Source organism: Petaurus breviceps, unplaced genomic scaffold, assembly GCF_028583685.1.
Source record: "Petaurus breviceps papuanus isolate PSGF00001 unplaced genomic scaffold, PetGlider_PUasm1.0 100, whole genome shotgun sequence".
Taxonomy (NCBI): domain Eukaryota; kingdom Metazoa; phylum Chordata; class Mammalia; order Diprotodontia; family Petauridae; genus Petaurus; species Petaurus breviceps.
In genome coordinates, this window is record NW_027185573.1 from 6,143,792 (window position 1) to 6,158,720 (window position 14,929).

Here is a 14,929-nt window from a genome sequence, read left to right on the forward strand (position 1 = left end):
AGAAGAAAGTATCAATGAGAAGAGAGTGATCAGCAGTGTTCGCAGCTACAGTTAGAAGTCAAGGAGAATGGGAACTGAGAAAGGACTGGATTTGGCAACTTAAGAGATCATTCCTAACTTAGGAGAGAGTACTTATGGTGCAAGGATAAGAAAGTGGAGGCCCCTGATTGTAGTATTCCTACTTTACTGTATCAGACTTAGTTGTCCTTATACCTTGAATGGGTCAGAGATGTTCTGTGTGTGTGTGTGTGTGTGTGTGTGTGTGTGTGTGTGTGTGTGTGTGGTAGTAGTGGAATGTTGTAAAGATGGGGAAAGTAGACATGTTGGATGGCAAATATTTTCTTGGTCTCCATTTTTTTGGTAATAAGATTTGAGACTTTTTATCAAATTTTTTTTGATATCTCCTCTCCAAATACTTTGGGAATTGATCTCTCAAGGAAGGCCCTTGGGTTATCTGTTTTCTTCATCTGGCTTAGTGGAACTGAAGAAAACAAAGGTGGGAACAATATTATTTCCTTCTTTGTCCTGCTTATTGGGATCTGAGACAGATGATGATTTCTCTATTAATAACTAATTTTCAAGTCAGGACCAAAGTTTTTTTTCCTTTTCTACTTCCTCATCCAGAAATCAACCAATATAGGAAATCTTTCTCAAGGACTTATCCAAGAAAAGAAATTCTAAGTTTAGGCTAATGGATGGATTCCTGCTTGTTGTGTTTACTGAGACAGGTCTAGGAAAATGTTGATTTTCCCTTAAGTCAGATAGTGATATGGAAATTGATAAGTCTCTTTGACCAAGACTTAAGTGATCCAAGTCATGTACCTCTAGACTGTTATTGTGAATATAGCCCACTCCTCATTGTAATATTCATTCTCTCAATAATTAACCAATCAGAGTTGCTCTTCTCAGGTGTACTTGCTCTTCCAAGGGCATATAAACTGTACCCCATGAGGGGTCTTTGGCATTCGAGAGTGCCACTGACCTCTTTTATTAATAACGTGCTAGCCTTATTAATAAAATGATTAAATTAACCAGAATTTATGTCTCTCAAACATTTTAAACATCACAGATCTGTGATGTTGAGCTGAAATGTGATTTCTCTACTTTCTTCAATTCTCTACCATTGTTGAAAAGAGTTCTTTAAAAATAAAGCTCCATTTCTCTTTCTGTTTTACTTCAGTAAGTTTTGTCTTAAAATGCCTTTGGGATGACTTTCCTCAGTTGCCAAGCTTTCTGTAAACTTTCCTCTTTAATGCCGTTTTATCAAGAGACGCTGCTTATTATCTTCTACTATTCTCTTCTGTAAATCCTACAAATGATTTTATACTCTAAACCACGATTGCCCCTGGCTGTTATCACTCTCCTCTTGGCAAGTGGATGAAGTGTTTGTCTATGCTCTTTTGATCTCTGCCTTGTGACAATTGATTTACATTGGTTAAACGTCATTAGGCAATGGTGATAGTCTGTGTCAATGCTTTTCAAATCATTTTTTATTTTTTTCATATTCAGCAGATTATTTAAATATATTATTGAGTTGCCTTAATTTTTCCATCTTTTCATTTTTATTCTAGTTTGGTATTGATGTTTCTTTGTTCTAATAAATCAGTTTTCTGACTATGTGTGGAAATGGTTGATTTGAAAATGGTTCCCATATCAGTAGGCAGCCAGTGCCTATCTTTTAAAATGTGATCATTTTAATTTGGGGGGGGCAGTAATATTTGGTTTTTCCTTTGCTCAGTGCCTTCAAGTGTTTTTCAAGAAAGTATTCATAATATAAAGGCATGAGTCTTCTGCCATTTGTTTTCTAATGCTTGGTTCTATGGTTCCAATGTTACTTTTGCTTTCTTTTGCATTGAAGTCACTGAATATTAAAGTGTATGCCTATAATTTTTTAACATAGCCAATGTGTGGATTTATTTTGACTGTGTTTTTGTTACAAGGGAGGGATTTTTAAAAGTTTTGGGGGTAGAATTGAAGGGAGAAAGGAACTAGTATTGATGATACAAAAAAAGGAAGGAGGAAAGAAAGAAAATAAATTCTTGCAGTCTGTTGCTCAGGACAGCCTTTCCATCATAGTTGAACCTAACCAATTTCATACCTCTGGTAGAGCCTTCAGAACCCATGCTTAATGTCAACAAAGCATCAGTGTAAATCATCATTTAGAGATGATTCTGTTAAAATTACTTTATAGTTGTCTTCATATGAGTCATATGTTTGATGCTCAGGTTTTTGATGCATTTTATTTATCAATAAATGCATTAATAGCATCTCTCCCTCCCCCCCCCACCATTTCTTGTTTTTCTTAGTGATAGAGAAATGTTGATGGTTGTGGGTTTATCTTTTGTACTTTTACTAGGGCTACTAGTAAAAGTAGTGGGGTTACTATTTGCTTAAGCCACTGATTATAGAAGGCAATTTTTATTTGTTCTGACAGGTTGAATATTTGTCCAGGTTTCATTACCTCTATCCTTCGGTATGAGAATGAAATTATGCTGTGCACTGATGTAAGTCATAAAGTCGTCCGAAAAGATACCATCTTAGATCTCATAAATGACTTTCAGAAATCTCGAAGACGCACATCCCGAGAAGACATTTTGCAGGAAATACGAGGACAAATTGTTTATACCAAGTAGGTTTTTCTGCTCTGTTTTCCCAGTTTTTTCTTTAATAAGCCAGTGTTTCATGTGATATAACTGTGTTCTTAAGTGCTAAGCCTGGGTAAAATGTAGCAGAGCTTCTCAAGGTAGGAGAAGGTATAGCAAGAGGAGAGGAAGAAAGGATGGTTGTCCCTTTTCTCCTCTTCAGAATTATTCAGCCTTATGTAATAGCTGTTTATATGTGAGTCACCCTACCCACCAACCCCCCTAACCTACCCTGCAAGGGACAATGACCCCATTGGGGGGAGGATCATTTTTTTCCCCTAACTCCATGTTTGTTAATTGACAAATAGCTTCTATGCTGTATCTAGGACACAACTCTTCCAGAATCTTCTGCTCCATTACCACTACTATTAAATGTGTGTATTTACAGCTCATTTTGAAATTGTATAGTTTTTAGTTTTAGAAACTGAACATTAATCATTCTTCATCCTTAGACCTCTGAACTTAGAGAAGACTGTTGGAAGAACCAGTCAGCTGCTACTTTTTTTTCCAAATATTATTTCATGTAGAGAGGTTCCAGGCATTAAACTGTCATAAATCTCCAAATGTATTCCTTCCACAGACACAACAACAGAACATACAGAGTTGATGACATTGACTGGGAACAGAATCCAAGAAGCACTTTTAAAAAAGATGACTCTGATATCAGCTTCTTAGACTACTATAGACAGGTACAAAATTGACTTTCAAGATTTTAGTTTCCATTCCAAAGTATTTCAATTGTAGCAGAATTTCAAAATGCCTTCAATAGAAATCATTGGTTTTTTCCATCAGTTACAAATTACCTATAGATAAGTGATGCTTTAGAAGTTGCTTTTATAAATATGAATTTGTAGGTTAGTGACAGTCATTTTTGATGCACTATTTTCAATTGTTTTGGCTTATAGTACTATGCATATAGTTCTCTGTCATGTGCTATACTTAAAATATTTTCAAGTGTTTCTCGCTGTCTCAAACATCATAATCTTAAGATGAATTCTGATAGATGATATAGAGCAGTGTTTAAAGAGCTGGCCTTGAAATCAGAAAGACTAAATAAGTCTCCTCGTCTTTGACACATTGGCTGTGTGATCCTAGACAGTTCACTCTGCTGCTTAATATACCAAGCAACTCTCTAGTTTCCTCACCTGGGAATTTGTATACCAATGAAATCAAAGATTTGGTCCCTTCTCCTATCCTTTAGGTGAATTATATGGATTTAAACATGTAAATGACAAGTATTAGAATAAGACAAATAGCTAGAGAGTTTTCTGCCATGCATATCAAGACTAAGTATATTTTTCTTGTGGTGGCTCAAGAGCTAATATTGAGATGTTTGTGCCTAAGTTAAGTAGTACCAGTGAATGCTCTCCTTTTTGGGATGCCTACAAACAGTGAAAAAAGCACCAACTTTTAAGTCAAAGGATCTAGATTCAAATCCTGCCTCAGATTCTTTCTCACATGGGTCATGTGACCTCCCCATGTAGCAGTTTCCTTATTTTTAAAACAAAAGGGTTGAATTGATGGCCTCTGAAGTCTCTTTCAGATCAAAATATATCATCCTCTAATCCTTCTAGAATTGGAGGCAGGAGTGGAAAGAAGAAAGTAAACATGGGAAGGGAATGGACATTTATTAACCTAATATGTTCCAGACACTATGCTAAGCACTTTCCAAATGTTATCCATCTCATTTGCTCCTCACAACAACCCTGAAAGTGCTATTATTATCTCCATTTTACAGTGGAGCAAACTAAGTCATACACAAGTTAAGTGACTTGCCCAGGGTCACACAGCTAGTAAGTACTTGACATAGCATTTGAATTCAGGCCTTTCTGATTCCAGGTCCAGTGCTCTGTGCACTGTACCACTTAGCTGCCTCTAGGGGTTCCTAACCTTTAGTCCATGGATAGATTTCAACAAATATACAGACTTACATGGGGGAAAGTTATATCTTTGTTTTCATTGACCTCTCACTGAAATCTAGCACTTCTTCCAGTTGTAAATTATTAACAACAAATGAACAAAAGACCCTAATGTCACCAAACTTATTCTGAGGAATCTATAGGTTTCACCAGAAGGAGGTCCAGGCCACACAACAGGTTAAGAATTCCTGATCTAGAAAGTCTTTTATAGGAGTGGGTTTTCAGGAGTTACTAGTGAGAGAATCTGAGTGGGGGCCATAGAGGGCATTCATGAGATGGTGCATCTTGGAAAGACATCAAAGCAGGTACCAGCTCAGGTCAAGTGATTGGCAAATAGTAGTTGAAATGGAATAAGTGGGAAAGGCTGGGTTCCAGGACAAAGTAGTTCGGTGGTAGCCTGGGATAATCTGGTGGACCGGACCTCTAATAGTTTCCCAGTGATTAATTCATTCTGGGCTGGGCATGCTGAAGATGATGATGGCATTCGAGGCCCTTCACAGCCCAGCCCCCCCCCCGCTCCTCCCTTTACAGTCTGCTTACACCTCAGTCCCTCACTAGCATTTATATAGCACTCTAAGATTCTCCCAACAGCTCTGAGAGTTACACACTCTTAGTATTCCCATTTTACAGAGGAGGAAGGTGAGACTGAGAGTGACTGCTTAGGGTCATACAGCAAGGAAGTATCTGAGGGGGGATTTGTACTCAGATAAGGTGGGGTCGTTTACTCTGTCCACTGTTGGAAGAAGTGACCATTAATGATGATGACCTTTTCTTATACAGCAATATGGGACAAAAATCACAGACTTGGAGCAGCCAGTTTTGGTCAGCCTGCCCAAGCGGAAGAAAGGGCCTGATGGAAGACCCACAAGCCCTGCCCTGCTCATGCCTGAGCTCTGTAATCTCACAGGTGCTGTGTGATATTCTTTTCTTTGGAGGGAAGACAGAATCACTTATCCATTTCTCTCTTGCCCATCAATTCCACTTCTCTCCTTCATTTAACACTTCCTCCTTCAAGTATTCTGGGCTTTATTTGAGACCACCTCTTTGAACCCCTGCCCAGCTCTGTAAGAGAGAGCTGCTCCTACATCCCAATGCTCATAAGTAAACTTAGTAAGCATTCTGGGCTCCTGTGTCTTTATCTCAAAGGTCTCACACGCTCAATGCGAATGAATGATAGGATCACTAAGAACATAGCTAAACGTACAAAGTTGTCACCTGAAAGACGGCACAGTGAACTCCAAAAACTCATGGACAATATTCATAGGTGAGTTTCTTTATTCTAGAGGGCCACAACAATTTTTGTGTCATTAACATCTTTTGGTAGTCTATTTTTTTAAATGCATAAAATAAAATACAGGATTACGGAAACCAATTATATTGAAATACAGTTCTCAAAATGCTGGGGGAAAAAGGTTTTCATATCCCAGTTTAAGAACTCCTGCAAGTATAACAGGTGAGTGATTTATGTTATAAGATTTTCATTCTCATCTTTGATGACAAATGGCTCAGAGTTGGTCAGATCAGTCCAGTTCCTAGTTTCCTTCAAAGTTTAACTGAGTTATCACTTCTTATATGAGACCTTTCCTGATTGAAATGACTTTTTGTGCCTGTATGTATATGTATATATGAATATGTGTATGTATATATTATATATATACACACATGAATGCACATATACATACACATAGTAGACAGATGTGTGCATATCATCTCTCCCAAGAGACTATAAGCAATGCAAAAATCAGGAATTGTTTCTCCAGTGCCTTCTACATAACAGGCCCTAAATAAATGCTTAGTAATCAAATCAGGACAATATTGGCTCCATAGATAGATAGATAGCTGTAGATATAGATATCAGACAATTGAAAGCTAAACTTATAGCCCTCTTCTTACCTTTTTATTTTTGTACCAGATAGCTATAATAGGAGAGACAAACAAAATTAGTTGGGACAACTCTAACAATTTCTCAGTTCTGTCTGTCATTCAGTTGCTGGAGACAGTCCCAAAAGCAGAGTAAGACAGGAGAACAAAAAGCCACCTTGGGCTATCTTTGTGTATCTTGGGGTGACCGTAACTTTGTCAGAAATTGCAGTGGCTTTTCAGAATCTCAACCCTGAGAGGTACCGCCTGAGATTTTTGGTTAGGGGATGTTTGTCTTGATTCTGGTACATCTCTTATTGAATGTCACGCCATTGTTTTATTTATCACTGTCCCAATACTCTCAACTCGACAGGAATGCTGATGTCCAGAGAGAGCTTCAGGAATGGGGTTTAAACTTTGAAAAACAGCCGTTATCTCTCACTGGAAGAGTTTTGCCAGTGCCGATACTCAATGAAGACAGAAGAGTAGGTTTCTTAGATTGAGTTGTTTTTTTTATTGTTGTTTTTAATCATCGGTTCAGTTTGGTCCAAAGAAAACTTGTACAAACCGAAGTAAACCTACTTATACAGGTAATGAGAAGAGCACAAGCTTTACTTTGTTCTTTTACTGGGCTTTCAGCTGTATTTCCACACGAATGAAAAAAGGAAATGAACTTATTACCAGAAGTATAGCTGTTGTTTTTTACAGTGCTTAAAAGTTTGCAAAGCACTTTACAAATATGATCTCATGTGATCCTCACAATAACCCCCAGATATAGGTACTGATATGACCCCCATTTTACAAATGAGGAAATTGAGACAGGTTAAGTGAATTGCCCAGGGTCACACAGCTGGGAAGTACCTGAGGTCAGATTTGAACTCTGGTCTTCTGACAGCAAACCCAGCGATCTTAATTACTAGGCCACCTAGCTACTTCATCAAAAATAAGAAAACATTAGTTTTACACATTCCTCTTCAGAAGCAGAAGTTACTTTGTTAGACAATATATCTGTTTAGGGCCTGGGGAGAGGGTCTCTCCTCTTTACTGTTCCTCCTCTGCACAACTGCTAAAGGGATCTTCCTAAAGCATGGGTCTGACCATAGTGCTCCCCTACTCTAAAAGCTCCAGGGCCTCCCCATTTACTCTAGAATGAAGGGCTCTTCTGTTAGACAGCCTGGTTCTGACCTGTCTCTCCAGGCTTACTGCACATCACTCCCTTTTATGCCCAGGGCATTCAAGCCAACTGGTGCCTTTATTGTTTATGACTCCATTTCCCATCTTCAGGCCTCCTGTCTCCTCTGCCTGGAATGCTCACCTGCTCCCTCTCCATCTCATAGAATTCCTCGCTTCCTTCAAAACCAAATCTAAGTGCCACCTCCTTCAGGAGGCCTTTCTTGCTTTCTGTTGTCATCCCCCATCCTCTGTATGCTCTGTATTGGCTTGACTGGCACATTTATTGGGCATCCAGGTGGCACCATAGTGCACAGAGTGATGGACCTAGAATCAGGAAGAATCGTCTTCATGAATTCATAGCTGGTCTCAGTATTGGATTGTCTGGGGCTTAATAAATACATGTTGACTTATTGGAATTTCAGTAGTTGTAAAGCACAGTTTACTTTTTATAACATGTCGTCTAACTCTTTCTCACCTAGGCTAGGTCTATCCAGTGTACAGACTGGTCAAGAGAAATCCATAAAGGACAGTTGAGTTTTCCTAAACCACTGGCTAATTGGCTATTTGTCTTTAATCATGAAAATTCAAGACTAGCACAGATCCTGTGGGAGAAACTAGATTTTGCTACACGTACCCTAGGTATAAATTTGAAGCCCCCCAAACGGTAAGTACACAAATTTTTTCCCATGGTTTAGAAATTGAATGCTGGTAGTTGACAGTTTATGCATTTGGGGGATGTTTCTTTTGCAAATACTTTGAGTCAGAATCCAGGGTTTTATAATCCAGTAGAAATTGTTCAGCAATGCTTAAAATATGCCTTCTTTGACTCGTTTTAAAGGGGACCCTTGTTATTTGAGGAAAATAGAGATATCACCTGCTTCCCAGTTCCCCTCAAAAGCCCTCACCCCACAAGGTTTGATCCTGGCTCCTTATCTCCAAAAGGCCAGTTTCTCGCTTTTGGCTATGGCTTCAATTTCAGGGGCTCATTTTCCCCCCAAAGTGGGTAACAGGGTTTCTCAACTATTAGAAAGGCATTCAGTGTAGAGTATGCATATCAGGTGTACAGTGTATATTATAGGTATCACAACCTTCATTTCACATACCACAGAAAATTCAAAAGACATACAAATAACTCACAGGAGCCCATGAACAAATACAAAAACCATAGTCCTGAGATAGTCCATTAGACTCCCCCCACACTCACCCCTGAAAGGTGAAAATACTTTGAGTACTACTCAGCAAGCACTCTCCATTGATCTTGGACTGGCACTGACTGAGAAACTCACATCAATAGCAGAGAAAGATTGGCAAGAAGATGTGTTAAAAGACACGAGGTTGTAGTGGCCTTGTTTATGAAGAAGATACTCATGGGCTGCAATCCAGAAACCAGGGAAAATGTTGTATGAAGAACATGGGGATGATGATCAGCAGGGATAGAGGAACATCATCATCCGAATGTAGAATATATTACAGTCCCCTTAGACCAAAAGAGGAACCAAAGGAAGGAATCTGGAAGCATCACCCATCTGGTGCAGAATGACAATAGACAAGTTATGGAGGACTTCATTTCTTCAGTCATTGATGGACCCATCATTCTTCAAAAGAAACATCGGCAAAATAATTTCTTTTTTTTAAATTAATTTATTTTTTTATTTTTTAGTTTACATATTTCATTTCCACAAGATTTTGAGTTACAAATTTTCTCCCCATTTTTTCCTACCCACCACCCCAAAACAGCAATGCCACTGAATATCCCCTCCCCCACTCTGCTTTCTCCCATATCTTCTCCCATACCCTCTCCGACTTTCTAGTAGGGCATGGTGGATCTCTATGCCACAGTGTCTGTATGTCTCATTTCCCAGTTACATGTAAAATCATATACACACACATATATTTTAAACATTTGATTTTAAACCTTTGAATAAGCAATTCAATATAGGTTGTACATGTGTAGCTATGTAAAACATTTCCATAGTGGAAATATTGTGAAAGACTGACTATATTTCTCTCCATCCTATCCCACCCCCCACTTGTTCTGTTCTCTACTTTGATCCTTTCCCTTTTCAAAAGTGGGTGCTTCCAACTTCCCTCCCTGCCCAGCCTGCCCTCCCTTCCGTTATCCCCACTCTCATCCCCTTCCCATCTACTCTCCTGTAGGGTGAGATACCCTATTTAGTGTGTGTCATACCCTCCCTAAGCCAAATTCAATGAGAGTAATGTTGACTCATTCCCTTTTGCCTTCCTGTTTTTCTCCTCCATTGTAACAGTTTTCCTTTGCTTCTTCTATGTGAGATAATTTACCCCATTGTGTCTCTCCCCATCTCCTCTCATTATATTCCTTTCTCACCTCTTAATTTCACCTTTTAAGTATTATCCCTTCCTATTCAGCTGATCCTGTGCCTTCTATGTATACCTGTACACATATATACACACTCACATATGTATTCATATGCCCATATACTCTCCTATATAGACATACATATGTATGTTTGCATATATATATATATACATATATATATATGTTTCTATTCCCTTCAACTATTCTCATACTGAGAAAAGTTTCATAAGTTACAATTATCGGTTTTTCCATGTAGGAATATAAAAAATTCAACTTTGATAAGTTCCTTATGATTTCTTTTCCCTGTTTACCTTCTCAGGCTTCTCTTGCTTCTTGTATCTGAATGTCAAATTTTCTATTCAACTCTGGTTTTTTCATCAAGAATGCTTAAAGGTCCTCTATTCCACTGAATGACCATATTTTCCCCTGAAACATGATACTCAGTTTTGCTGGGTAGGTGATTCTTGGTTTTAATCCCAGGTCCTTTGACCTCCAGAATATCATATTCCAAGACCTTCAATCCTTCAGTGTAGGAACTGTTATATCTTGTGTTATCCTGATTGTGTTTCCACAATATTGAAATTGTTTCTCCTGGCTGCTTATAATATTTTCTCCTTGATCTGGGAACTCTGGAACCTGGCTATAATATTCCTAGGAGTTTTCTTTTGGGGATCTTTTTCAGGAGGTTATCAGTGGATTCTTTCACCCTCTATTTTGCCCTCTTGTTCTAAAACATCAGGGAAATTTCCCTTGAGAATTTCTTGAAGGATTATTTCTATGTTCTTTTTATGATCGTGGCTTTCAGGTGGTACAATAATTTTTAAATTATCTCTCCTGGATCTATTTTCCAGGTTAGTGGTTTTTCTAATGAGATATTGCACATTGCCTTCTATTTTTTCATTTATTTGGATCTATTTAGTAATATCTTGATTTCTCATAAAGTCACTAGCTTCCATTTGCTCCAATCTAATTCTGAAGGAATGATTTTCCTCAGTGAGCTTTTGAGATTCTTTTTCCATCTGGCAAATTCGACTTTTTAAGGCATTCTTCTTCTCGTTGCCTTTTTGAGCCTCTTTTGCCATCTGAGTTAGTCTATTTTTAAGGTGTTATTTTATTCAGTCAGGTTGTTGACTCTCATTTCATAATTTTCTTGCATCATTCTCATTTCTCTTCCCAATTTTTCCTCTACTTCTCTTATTTGGTTTTCAAAATCCTTTTTAAGCTCCTCTATGGGCAGTAACCAGATCATATTTTTCTTGGAAGCTTTTGGTGCAGAAGTTATGACTTTGTTGTCTTCCTCCTGTTCCATGCTTTGATCCTTTTTGTCCCCAAAATAGGAGTCTAATGTCTGATTGCTCTGTTTGCTTTGCTTCCTTTGCTTGCTCATGTTGCCACTCAATTATTTGATTTTTGAGCCTTTTTCCACAGTAGAGCTCTGCTAATAGAAAGGGAAGCTTTATCCCAAACACTGGGGTTTTTGCAGCTGCTAGAGCTATTAGTTGGGTGCCCTCTCTGAAGCGTCCACACACTCAGGCAAACTGTTCACACATCCCAGGACCTCTATCCTAGACAGAAATCCAGATCCAAGCAGGTTAAAGCAAAAGCGATTGCCCCTCAGACTGGTTGCTTGGCCCCCTACAATCTGCAGACCAAGAGGTCTGAAGCACCCATGTGGTGGGTGGCTGCACACCTGTGGAGCCTTAGCTGCTTTTCACCCTGGGGGCAAAGGCCGGACCACACTCCCAAACTCCCTGTTCCTGCAAAGTATACACTGACCTCTCACTTTGTCTTTGGTATCTATGGGTTGATAATTCTGGAAACCACCATGGCTGCTGGTGATCTGAAGTCCCTTCAGCCAGTGGCTGGTCAGGCTGCCCTGAGGCTAAAATCTCCTGTTGGAGAGGGGCTGGGTTTGGCTCCCAGAGCAGTGCTCTGGCCGCTTCCTGCCAACCTGCTGGGCTGTCTTCAGCTGGAGGTTAACTTTTCTTTGTAATTTTGTGGGTTCTGTAGCTCCAAAGTTTGTCTAGAGTCATTTTTTACATGAATTGGAGGAGGTGGGAGCTGGAGCTGCGTGGAAGACCTGGTACTACTCTGCCATCTTGACTTTGCCCCCAACATAATTTCTTAATTTACCAAAATGGTAATTCCATCTTTTTTTTTTTTTTGCTTTTTTTGGAAGGCAATTGGCGTTAAGTAACTTGCCCAAGGTTACATGGCTAGTATTTTTGTGTGTGGGTGGGTGTTAAGTGTCTGAGGCCAGAACCAAACTCAGGTCCTCCTGACTCCGGGGCCAGTGCTTTACTCACTGTGCCACCTAGCCGCCCCAATAATTCCATCTTTCAAAAATAAGAGGAACCCACTTGGAGAAATACTTTCTATATTTGATTCTCTCCAACATGGAAGAACTGGTTTCTGGGGCAAAAATGATGAGAACCTTGGGGAGAACATGGACTGGTATTAACTGATTGCCAGTTGAATAATGGGTCAGTAGTTTGATATCTCTCTGACTCAAGGGATGGCGGACACAGCAAAAAAACTCCCTTTATAGAGGGCTCTTCATTTGTCACTGGGTGCTTTGCTTGGATTCAACTCCAGTCAGTCATCCTTTAAATATTAAGTTCCTACCAAGTACCAAGCACTGTGCTGTTAAGCTCCAGAGATGTGAAAAGAGACAAGAGACCATCTTTCCCCTCAAGGAGCTTACAATCTAATGGGGTAGACAGTGAGTGAACAAGCACAAACTATACACAGGATAAGTAGGGGAAAATGAAGAGAGGAGAGGCACTAGAATTAAGAAGTGTTTTGAAGGACTTCCTGTAGCAGAGGGGACCAGTTGAACAGGGAGAGCATTCCAGACACAGAGGATAAGCAGAGGTAGTAGCTCCCTTGAGCCAGGAGATGGAGGCTCTTGTTGCTGTTGACACAGAAGGCCAGTGTCACTGGATACAAGGGTTAAGGGACTGAGGGTTAAGAAGACTGGAAAGGGAGGAGGGGGCTGGTCTGGACTGGGAAGGGCCTTGAACACCATCATCATCATCATCTTCATCATGAAACTCAGCATCATGGAGATTGTCTTTGCTGCTCAGACCTCTTGGGAATCCGAAGTTTTTTCTCCTCTGCTCAGGAGGCTGGAGGGTAAAGTGAAAAAACTCTTTGCGTAATCTCCTTTCATAGAGGGCTCACTGTGACAACTGGCTCTTCATTTGCCCTGTTATTCTGCTTGGTTTCTGCTCCCTCATCACCTTTTCATGTCTCTCCTGGGCACCCTCGGGCATTGCCGACACCCCACAGCTTCTCTTTGTGTGCTTTCTTCCCTCATTCGAGGGTAAGCTCCTTGAGAGCAGGGTCTGTCTTTTTTTATTGAATCCTTAGCCCTTATCACAGTACCTGGAACATAGTGGGCACTTAATAAATGCTATCACGCCATTTGTCATGTTGGTAACCTAAAATAATTTAATTTTGGATTACATTAAGAGGCATTTTATCAAGCAGTCAGGAGGTGGCAAAGTGGATAGAGCACAGGATATGGGGTTGGGAAGAACCGAGTTCAAATTCTGTTCAGACACCTACTTAGCTGTGTGACCCTGGGCAAGTTAGTTAACTTCTGTCTGTCTCAGTTTCCTCATTATGTAAAATCATAACACATGCCCCCCAGGGTTGTGAGAATCAAAGAAGTCAATGTATCAAGTCAGTCTATCCTTACTGAGACAGCTCAGCCACAAATGACATCCACTTTGGTAAGCATGTGTTTTCTAAAACATAATTGTTTTGTAACCCCAGGGAAATCCACCCATCCTTTTCTAGCTCCTTCCCTTTCCTCCTTCCTTCCCACCTTCCCTTTCTTCCTTACTTCCTCCCTACCTCCCTTCCTCTCTTCTTCCCTTCTTTCCTTCCTTCCTTCTTTCCTTGCCCTTTCCTTTTCTCCCTCCCTCTCTTTTTTCCTTTCTTCCTTCCTTCTCTCCCTTCTCACCTCTCCCTCTTTCTCCTCCTTTCCTCCTAGACTGATTCTGAGGATATTCTGAGACTCTGCTGTGTAAGTGGCAGCTTAGTTTAAGCATTTGCATTTTGAAATATCTCCTTCGTTAGACTTAAAACTGGGAACACATCTTTCCCTTGCATCTGTAGCCATAAATTGGTCATTTCATTTTCCTGTGCCCAGATGTGGACCCTTAGGTGATTTTTGTGCCTGTTCTTGCCTCAACATCTGCCAGCTCTTCTTTCTTCACTTCAGTAGCCACAAACCATCTGAGATTCTGAACTCAGTAAATTTGACTTTTATACTTGTTACAAAAGAAAAACAGAAAGGAGGGTCCAAGAGGAAGGATCTTAGGGTCACTTCTTGGTGGATTCTTTTGGTGCTAAACTTGGTTTTGGACTTAAATGTCATCACTAGTTTAGTTTGGACAGTCTTCAGTTTCTTGACCTTCTTGGCTGGAGCCTTGCGGGTAGAGTCTTCTTGGGCTTGGGTGCTCTCCTTTGTGTCTTTGAGAGGACAGGATAAAGGATAATTTCTGTACTTTGTGACCTCTTGCCCTCAGTTGGATCTCTGGGTTGCAAGAGAAGAACCAGGAGTCATGGGACCTAAGGATACCCATAACAGGGGATGTAAGGAAAAGATGTGTCAGTGTCTGTAGTCTAAAATCTAATAAAGGCTGGGAGCTGCTTTGAATCCTTCTCATGACTGGATCTGTGATTGGGGGTGGACAGTTGTAATCATTATTACTTGCACTTTACTTTTTCCTAAGAAAGGAAAGTGAAAGTCTCTTCTCTCTTTTCATTTGTACAGAGGGTGTGTGGTCATTTGTTCAGAACATCCAAGAGGGAGAGGTGGAGAGAATGGGTTAAGGGAGGAGAGGGTTAACAGTGAGAAGGAGGAAGAGGAGGTAGATGGGAGCAAGATGGGCACTGGAGGAGAGAGAGGGAGAGTGAGAGGGGAGAAGAGGAAGTAGACACAGGATGATGGGAGATGAGGGAGATAAAGAGAAGGGGGAAAGGAA

At 40.1% G+C, this 14,929-nt stretch overlaps 1 protein-coding gene across 1 annotated transcript in view; it reads left to right on the top strand.

Moving 5' to 3' along the window:
* The window catches only part of LOC138153801 (piwi-like protein 1), a 64,173-nt gene that overhangs the window by 20,581 nt on the left and 28,663 nt on the right, over nt 1-14,929 (top strand). Inside the window, exons 7-12 of the mRNA XM_069078540.1 lie at nt 2,435-2,629; nt 3,223-3,331; nt 5,342-5,468; nt 5,708-5,825; nt 6,795-6,906; nt 8,074-8,258. Of these exons, the coding sequence (XP_068934641.1) occupies nt 2,435-2,629; nt 3,223-3,331; nt 5,342-5,468; nt 5,708-5,825; nt 6,795-6,906; nt 8,074-8,258 (846 nt within the window). The remainder of the gene's footprint in view (nt 1-2,434; nt 2,630-3,222; nt 3,332-5,341; nt 5,469-5,707; nt 5,826-6,794; nt 6,907-8,073; nt 8,259-14,929) is intronic.